At 37.6% G+C, this 10016-nt stretch overlaps 1 protein-coding gene across 1 annotated transcript; it reads left to right on the top strand.

Annotated features, from left to right (window-relative positions):
* Positions 1-1423: 1423 nt before the first annotated feature.
* Positions 1424-9329, top strand: LOC115589023 (serine protease 53-like). Its single transcript, XM_030429673.1, has 11 exons — positions 1424-1463; positions 2450-2624; positions 2838-3032; positions 3212-3273; positions 3671-3804; positions 3945-4107; positions 7061-7238; positions 7414-7596; positions 8050-8111; positions 8885-9042; positions 9128-9329. Exons 1-11 carry the CDS (start codon positions 1424-1426, stop codon positions 9296-9298), a joined length of 1521 nt encoding a protein of 506 aa, XP_030285533.1. The 3' UTR covers positions 9299-9329.
* The last annotated feature ends 687 nt before the right edge of the window (positions 9330-10016 follow it).

Raw genomic sequence — 10016 nt, 5'->3', positions numbered from 1 at the left:
AAAGACAGAAAACACAACAGAGCTACAATCCCATTTAACAAAGTTCAGCTGAGGTTAAATTAGCCTAAATTTCACTTGTGAATGTTACAGCTCTCCGTCTGTGGGCAAAGAGAAATGTAATAATGTTAATATGTGGATAATATACGCTATGATCCCATCCATGTTACATCCCCTTAATCAATATAGATAACAATTTTATGCTTATGATTGTTGATCAAATAATCAAATAAAAAGGAATCCACAATTTATTCTATTTTGCTTTTAAACATTTCCTCCCTCTACAACTCTGACAGTGTTTCACCATTGTTTATTAAAGCTTCATTATATTCCATCTCCTTTGTAGTCGAGGTGATGTATGACACAGAAAAGATGACGTTTAATCCAATGTTTGATCTCGAGGAACTGCAGTGATGCCGTATACAACATCATACACTGCTCAGGTGAATATTTAATGGTGGATTCAGTTATGTTGTGAGGAGGACATCACAGTATCTTATAACGCAGGCCAGACTTTATAACATCTGAAAAATGTCTGTTTGCCTTCAAGTTGTGAAGAGTGTTAGTATTTCAGGAACACATTTGTTTTTTCACCTCTGTATGTCTTTGTACATATTTTTTCACCACAATTGTGACACAACCCTGCAAAGGGAGATCAGTTGTTTAGACTAAAAAAAGAATGAATATGATGTGAAGGCCAGTCATGAAGCTTAGACTCATCCATCCTCAAAGATTAAAACTTTCTGTACGCTGGTGTCCTTTTCATTTTTTTCTGGATCTGCCTCTCAGACAACCTGATTCAGCCACTGGTAAAGACATTATGTGATCTTTCTTTTTCTCTAAGGGGTAAGAAAATATCTCTCAATCATGCAAGTGTGTTCAGTGTTTCAGCACCATGAATGAACTGTTGAGATGCAGCATTTCTGGCAGCTTTCATGTTCATGTGGTGCAGGAAGCTAAAATAAACGGTTCAGTTTGAGAGGACGACCCTAACAGGGTTCTGTTAAGTGTCTGAGACAAAGCTGAAAATGTTTTGCAAAGGATTTAGTATAGGTATACACTGACACTTCACTTAATTGCTTTACATGGATTATTTTCTATCAAGATATCAACTTAGGCCAACTTTTACTTTCCCATATACTCAAACATTGTGTTTTTGCTCTTGTTGATAAAATGTAGCTATGTTTTTTTTTTCTGTAATAGTTTTCTGTCACTTTATTCGAGACAAGTTGGCGATAAGAAGACTTGATAAGTGATCACAAATTTGAATCAGCAGAGAACTCTGTAGCCAATGTGGTGTATTTGATAAACTTTCATGAGGTGATTGGTGGCTGGAAGGCCAACAGGTCTGTGTGAACATGTTTAAAAAGGCACCACTGTTGCACCAGGAGGGCAGTCAGAGTCTGAGTCTGAGTCAGAGTCAGAGATGGGTGGCTTGACAAGTCTTCTCCTGTTGCTGTGCGTCGGTGAGTAGACCACTATGCTTCACACGTCTGTTACTTACTGTAACTATTGTATGTTCTGTAATCACCTGTGAAGTGTCACACTGCATCAGTGTAGAGAAAATGGAAAGAATAAGTTCCCAGAACCTCTTGTTTCAGAAGGGAGGAAGTGGAAACTAATAAGAGAGGAAGTTATGCAGGCTCAGACACTTAGTGAGGATATTGTAGGATTGTTTTCTGAATGGATCTTAACAGGTAATAACAGTATCCAGTGGAAGATGCACATAGAGATGGAAAACAATTCACACTCACATTCACACTTTGGGTCAAGTATGTTTGGAAGAATGTGGCTTCTCAAGTTCATGACCACCAGCCACACATGGTCACATGTCCCTTTTGGACACAGTGAATGCTGGATGTCTGGCATATCTGCAGAAGACTGTCAGGGACAGATCAGAAAATATTATTTCCCAGGTGCATTACAACAGAGAACATAAGGTGTGATGTCAATGAGAACTTGTGGTTACATGTAGAAGACACATGTATTTCTGTCACTGTCCTTTACATCGTTGTACAGTTTTTTTTTAATGTCTCTCTGGAATTACTTTACTTTAATTTTGTGTAGTTGAACTTACTCTGCAAAAATGCAAAAGGCCTACTACAGTTTTTCTAGTTCATTTATGTGACATGTAGTGTAAGGTGGCACAATCCATGCAGTAAAGATGAGCAACTTCTTTCTAATTGAATGAATGAATGACTGTAGAAAGATCTGCTGCTTTAATGACAGTAGTGATCTATATTTTAATGGTACTGGGGGTTAGTGTTGTTTCATTTTGTGATGAGTGATAAAGTGTTACTGTTAGTATACAAATGTTGTCGAAACTGTAGTACTGGACTTTAATGGAAACACTCAAACAACTTTTAAGCATTTCAACACAAGAAAAAGTTGTTCTCTACTAAGACTTCTGCTCTAACTCACAGTGACCTGGTGGTGGACTTCTTTATTTCAGGTGTCACAGTGAGCACAGTGATGGATCTGCAGAAGAGGATCCTTGGAGGTCATGTGTGTGAACCAGGTGAACGTGGGTACCATGTCAAACTTGTTAAAGAAAATGATGACCTAATATGTGGTGGCTCTCTGCTCAAAAACGAGTGGATTCTGACTGCAGCTCACTGCTGGGAGTGGTGAGAGAGAAACGGTTTTACTTCAAATCTGCAAACATATGTCTCATGAACTCAATCTGAAAATGCTGATGCAGAAATCATTAATGTTTTGACTTTAACTAAAGCATTGCCAAAATAAAGAAACCATTGCTTCTGTTCATGCTTTTGCTGATTTTAAGATGCAATGTATCTTCAGTATTGTTCTTCAGTCCTTTGACCTCCACTTTTTTTCAGGGCTATGCAAGCAGTTGTAGATGTGGATCCAAGCAATGAAAAGGTCACTGTGCTGATCACAGAACCGCCTGTGATGTATGGGGACGACAAAAACGGGATCCATGACATCATGCTGCTGAAGCTACCTCCCAAAAGCATACCTTCTGATATTAAACCTGTAGATCTTCCTGATTGTAAGAAGCAAAAACCGATGCCGTAAGTTGTGATCTTTCTCTTTTAATACATCTGAAAGCTCAACTCATTGTGAAATTAAAAAAATGCAATATTCTTGTAAAAAAAATCATGTATTTTTTTGTTTTTGTAGACTTCTTTAAAAAGAAAATGGTTATTAGTGTAATTCCTTTTGTGTTTTTTTAAAAAAAATTGTATTTCAGACGTGATACAGTTAAGATTGCAGGTTCTGTAGTCACAACCACAAGCGGTGATAACGAAAAAGGTGAGATGAATGCTCCTTATTTTATAACAATTATTATCTATGTTTAGTGTGATTATTTTATCCATGTATGATTGGTAACAATGCTGACTCATTATATTAAATACATTTTTATTTTATCTTAAACTTTTGTTTCTGTTCAGTTACAGTATAAACATAAGACATACATCTGCCAGTACACTTTCCTTTCATGCTCAACTTGGTCCAAGCCAGTGACACATTTTATTATTTAAAGATGCTTTCTGATTTGACTTCTCTAAGATGTCTGGATAGATTTTATATACATCTAAAGAACTATGATTAATCTGATTGCATTCGTAAGGTTCAGATAATAGTAGTAGATAGTAGCAGTGAAGATAAGTAGACTATTCATTACAAAAAATACTTTGTTTTATTCTAGAGTGCGTTGCATCCGATAAACTCCAATGTGCAGACATCAAGCTTTTTGACTGTCCGACGCCCAAGACTGATCATAAACTATATTCGTATAACCACTGGTTCTGTGGTGAAACTTCCACAGTGGATATATGTCCTGTGAGTAGTCATGGCTTCTAACTGTATATCTTGTCAACAGTCAGTACAGATGTAGTTTAACCCTTTCAATGTCAATAAGCTTTTCAATAAATGATGCAAAAGTCTGTAACAAAAAAGCAACATATACATCTCTCTTACAGGGGGACACTGGAGGAGGAGTGGTGTTCGGGAACACCATTTATGGTGTCATTTCTTTTACTGGTGTTGCTAAAAAAGATGATTCTAAATTTCATGGATTTATGGATGTCTGTAAATACAAAGATTGGATAAAAACGACTACTAAAAAGGGATTCTTTAGCTTTGGTTAGCAGTGATATGTCCTTTCATTTAAAGGATATTTCACGTTAAATAAAAGTTGTTGAGCGACTCCAAATTTGCAATTGATTCATTTACAACGGATTGGTTAGTCAGCAAATAGTGAAGCGATAGGCTACTAAGACTTTTTCAGATATGCTGGTGCCTGGTCATTAATGGCTTTGTATGTGAGTGGGAGGATTTTTTTAGTGATAAGCTTTTTTTCTCAATGCACTTCTTTTTGATTTGGTTCAAGCTCACCAGTAATCATTGAGTAGTGATCATCAGATTTAGAGAGGAACTCTCTGGTATGACTAAAAATAGAGAGAATAAAGAAATAAGGAATCGGAAATCTGAAAATCTGCCTCATGTGTGATACGTGACAAAAGTCAGCTGATCAATACGGCTCAATCAGGCGTAGATTTACACTGGTATAAAATTGTATAAATATGGACAGGATAAACATTTTATTAAATAAAGATAATAATGATGTTGTTTTAATGTTTGTATGTATGTTGTAACAAACAGCCTTCAGAAAAATAGTGACTGACCAACAGCTTCACAAACGTGAACAACTGCTCTGATCAAACATTTTGCATTTCCCAAACTGACACACATCACCACACCAACATGTCCACTGCAGTGTGAACAGCAACACAAAAAGCCGACCTTCATTCTATGCTGGCAGTTAATAAGATAAAAAACAAGACTCCTCAAGTGCAGCAACACTTTTGTGTCAGAGTTAGAGAACACGCCACACTTACAGTTATGTCCACAGCAAAATTTAATAAGTTGTCTTAGCTCAAATTGACTTTTTTTTTGCATATATCTGACAGAATTAGAGGTTATATGGTATATTGGAATGAACATGCCGTTAAGAAAATGATCCGCTTGTCCATCTAATTTGACTTGATTGCCTGTGTTGCAGTTTTACGGACTATAATCAAAAAGAGGCCACTGTAATGGTCCAAGGGAGATATAGGATCATGTTAACAACTGCTTTGTCCAATTAAAGTAAATAAAACAGAATGAAAATAGAACTAAAATGAAAAAAAATTTAAATGTACCATTATAAGAATAATTATGATAAAATAATAACGATATAGAGAATAAGAAGGTCTAATACGAATATACAAAGAATTTATGAATCAACGTTTCAGCAGATATTAAATACAGTAAACAGTTTCCAGAGCAAGTGACTCGACTTAGTGAACTCACGTTGCCTTGAGTATAGTTTCATTTCAGTGTCATTTTCCTGCTCTCACTTTACGGAGGGCGAGGGTGGAAACCGATGATAAGTTCAAACTTTGCATAAACGTGTGGAGCTTTGCAGCCAATGGGGTTGTGTTGATAAGCCTGTGGCAGGTGACTGGTTGCTGCCGCTGTTGGAACAGAAAGGCAGTCATTAGACGGTGAATGGCAGCGCTGGTTGATGCTCTGATGCTTCTGCTGTGGGTCGGTGAGTATTCAAAAATCGTATTTACATTTACATGTTTGATGCTTTCTTTAATGATACTGTACATTCATATTTTTGCATACTGAATTGTATGTCTAGCTGATTCATTATTCTAAATGCTGTTATATGAATGTGTGCACTTGACTGGTAAGTTTCCATTGAAGTTGCAGGGGAACACGTTGTTAGAAGGTGTGTGTGCATAAGACTGACAGAACGCCATCAATCGAGTTTTCACAACAAAGACTCAAACATGTCACCTTTGCATTGTTCGACATATTTGACTGGATTAAACTTTAAAGCAAGATTATGAATGAACTGGCATTTTGTGCAAAGACAGAGTGTACACAGGAACTATGCGTTAAGGAGCCACTAGCTAACGTGACTGCAGAGATAACACATGAAAACATGAAGAACTGCAACTTGTCATCCTGAGCTGCTTGTGCTCTCTCCAGCAAGTTTCATCACACTCAATAAAAGCTAATAAAAAGTCTTCCTTCAGTAACAAACACCTGTTTGATTGCTACAGATCATCACTCTGTTTACAGTTAATGAATGGATGTATGCACAGCGATGTATTCTATCCAGGAAAAAACACTACATTTCGATGGACACTATTATGGACAATATTTTCACAGATTTTTCAAATATGTCAATATCTAGAATTTGATCCTGTAGGCAGCTTTAAGTTTGGATGTTTTGAGGGCGTATTCCCTCTTCCATGTGGAACATACCAATATAATTTGAGTTTTAAGGCCCAGGACACTCTGGCCTCACAAGATAAGATGTCGAACATACCCGGTATGATGTTATGTATGAGGGCATAGTGACGTCTGATCAATGAGTTTATATCTCTCGTGGTCTTTGCAAACTTAGCAGTTCAAAGCTGCTGTAGATGTGTCTACAAAACAGATCCCTGACAAACCAAGTTGTTGTTTATGTAAACTCGTAGGATGGCTTTCGTCCTCTCTGCTGTAAGCAGGCTAAATGTCTCCAACATTTTCTGAGCTTGAAGGATAAAACAAGACACCAGAGAAGGAAGGTCAGGATTAACTTGACAATGCACTGTGCATACAGCTGTTTTTGTGTTCCTCCTTGCAAGTTTGTTTAAACTTCTTCAGCGTAAGACATCAGTGCCTCTGAGTCTTCTTCATCTCTCCTTAACGGTCAAGCGAGCTGAAATTCCACAACACTTTAGACCTTTGTACAGCGCATTCAGAATGTTCTGTTCTTTCCACGGTTTGCAACACATTGCCTCTTCTCCATTTACAATCAGCTCTGTGTGATGCCCAGCCAACAGTACAGTACAAGAGGCTTGGATGGAGATGCATACACAAAAGTAAAGCCCACATTTCTTGTCAAATAAACTCTTATTTGTTAACAAGAGTGGGGAAAGTTGACTTGTCTGATCTTCTGCGGGCTCTGCTTTTTCTATTCTACTGAGAACAGATCAGAAACAACCGCTGTTTTAACCTGTGGTCACCTGATGGGGCATCTTTTGTCTTTCAGGCGTGACAGCAAGCACGACGGTGGATCTGCAGAAGAGAGTCATCGGAGGTCGACCATGTGAGCGTCAGTATCATGTGAAACTGAGAGTTGCTGCTGTCAGATCCTCCAGCTTGTGCGGCGGCTCTCTGATCAGTGACCGCTGGATTTTGACCGCTGCTCACTGCTTCAACCCAAAAAGGTGAGAAAATGACAGGGTTGTTCCAAATACAGCAAAATCCAAACACTATAAACATTTGCAGACTTATATGTGTGTTTTTGACATTCTTGTGAATAAATGATTAATGTTAAATTGATGAGAAACCGAACAGACAGTTTTTGAGCAACATTAATCTTTAACATTTTCCCATGTGTAGGACTATGTTTGCAAATGTTAGTGGACATCCAGGCAGTCCAGCACAAGAAGTGCAAATCACAGCAGCACCAGTGATCTACACCGACAACAACAGCAAGTCTCATGATCTCATGCTGCTGCAGCTACCCAGCCCCTCCAGCGTTCAGCCTGTAGCTCTTCCTGACTGTGAAGATCTTCCAAAAATGTGAGTCGTTGCTCATCATCGCTGTCAAAGCAACTAAAAATATCTTAAATTAACCAAGTTCAGATCTATGTTTAGATACAACCACAGAGCCTCAATTAAATTACAGGCTTGAGTGCCACAATTTTACATTAAAAACTGAGATTTGATTGTTTGTATAACAGAACTAAGGAGCGCAAATACTGTAAAACTTGTTGTTTTAGAATCAGTAAAATAATAGAGCTGGTTTCGCCCTTCATGTCAGCAACTCCAAGTATTCCAAGCATCGATATTCAGTTGTTTTGAGGCTTATGTGGCTGTAATTTTCAATATGTACAGAGTTAAAAGACATCAAGAATTCCCCTTCCTAACCCTCGCTGTAGCAGCATGAATGATTGCATCAGATTCTCTATGTTGATATAACATACATACATGTGTTCTGTGTGACACAGCTGTTGCTATTTTCCTATTTTCCAGATCTTCAAGAGTTGAGGTTGCAGGTCACGCTGCCACGACCGGAGGCCCCAACGATGAAAGGAGTGAGACGATATTTGATTATAAAAATAAATGGCAACTCCACAGTATATGGCTTTAGTTATCTCAGTGCTTTTTTTAATCCGTAGCTTAGATAAAATACTTATATGGACAGTTTGCTCTGTGCATATTGTTAGAGTACCATTTGGTCTTTTATATTGTGTTTTTAGCATTTCTGAGCTATTTTTCCAAGATTAGCCAAGATGGCTTCCTAAAAAGCTCAGATAACACAATAGTACAGTCAGTCACCCTTCTCTCTGATTTGTGATTGAAATCCCTTATCTGAGCTATCCTGCTCGTTTTCACAAGACGGTGCACATCAGTCACTTTCATTTTTGGCAGCTCTTCCAAGCACCGAGTGTGAGAAAGAGCCATAGTGACCTAACATTAGCATGTGGCTAGCTTACGTAGCAAGCTGTCCTATCTATAGGAACAAAAATGTTGAAACACTTTATATAAAAACAGTAAACAATTAACAATATATACAAGATAAAACTAAGTTACAGATCAAAAAGCACTAAGGTAACTACAGACAAAAACTGAAGCGTTGAAAGTGTATATAGATCACACTACGTTGTCAATCATTCATTCTGTTAATTAACTGTGTTTTGTAACAGTACAAACCGATTTGTAGTAAAACTGTATTGATCTCCACAGCCAGAGGGCCAACATTTCATTTCTATTCTGCTACAGTTTGGCATAAAATTAAATATAAAGACAAAATACTTCAAACAAGATCACATGTATTTTGTAGAAACTTGTCCTTCTTCTTCTCTAGAACGTGGTGTATCAGTGACTCTCCAGTGTGCAGAATTCGACGTTGTCAGCTGCAAAGACCTTAATGAAACTGTGCAGAAACATTTTCCTCAAGACCACCAAGTCAAGGTGTATCAACACTGGTTCTGTGGCCAGTCACCTGGAAAGGACATATGTTATGTGGGTTGGCATGGCCCTAAATCAACTTTTGTTAATAATTGAAATAAGGCTGATATTACAAACAAAGTATCTTTCTCTCTCACAGGGAGATTCTGGTGGAGGAGTGGTGTACCAAGACAAGATTTATGGCGTTGTTTCTTTTCTTGGTGATCCTGTCAATGTGTGTAGAAAAGCAGCTGCGTTCATGAGCCTCTGCAATCCAGAATATGCTAAATGGGTCCGTGAAACTATTGACATCAAAATACCTCCTGTATGATGTGGTGTAAAGTGTAAAGAGAAATATATGAAATACGTGATAAACAAGAAACTTTAAATGGTCTCTGTGTTTTTATAGAATATGTGTCATATAAATTAGAAGCAACAATTCTGTTTTTACATTCGAAAATAGAAATGTTCAGATCATCAATTAAGTTTTCTGCTGCTAAACTTTGTGTCAGCTATGAAAAGTGTGAGGCAAATTCTCTAATGCCCCTTTATTATTCTGATATGTTATTCTTGCAGAAGAAACCTGACAAATATAGATGCAAATGTGTGTAGGGTGAAATTTGTGTCTGTGGGCCTCTTGCATGGCTTCTACCATTGAATGAATAAATGAATGAAATGTACAAAATACATGAAAACACATACACAATATGATCATAAATTACAATTACATCAGACTGCAGACTGCAAACATTCAAGAGCTTGCTGTAAGTCATTCCACTTCTGAGGGGCATAGACCTGAAAGCAATCTTCCCCAATTCGGTTCTTACAATGGGAAGGTTTAAAATCAAGGACTCTTGTGAACGAGTGTGCAAATTACATGTTCTAAATTAGATAAAATTGGTGAGATAGTCGGATAAAACATGCAGCAGGGCCTTGTAGATAAAAAATCTTGCAGTGCCGTTCCCTCCTTACAGATAAAGGTGGCCATCCAACTTTGTTGTAAAGAACACAGTGATGAGATCTAAACCCATCACCTGTATTAATATGAA

The sequence above is a fragment of the Sparus aurata genome, chromosome 1 (genome assembly GCF_900880675.1).
Source record: "Sparus aurata chromosome 1, fSpaAur1.1, whole genome shotgun sequence".
Lineage (NCBI taxonomy): Eukaryota > Metazoa > Chordata > Actinopteri > Spariformes > Sparidae > Sparus > Sparus aurata.
The sequence above is the reverse complement of the archived record's forward strand: the minus strand, read 5'-3'. Positions and strand labels throughout refer to the sequence as shown.

Coding starts and splice junctions, on each gene's coding strand:
- LOC115589023 (XM_030429673.1), top strand. CDS start 1,424: ATGGGTGGCTTGACAAGTCTTCTCCTGTTGCTGTGCGTCG. Junction 4,108..7,060: donor AAAGGGATTCTTTAGCTTTG/GTTAGCAGTGAT, acceptor TTTGTCTTTCAG/GCGTGACAGCAAGCACGACG. Junction 9,043..9,127: donor CTGGAAAGGACATATGTTAT/GTGGGTTGGCAT, acceptor TCTCTCTCACAG/GGAGATTCTGGTGGAGGAGT.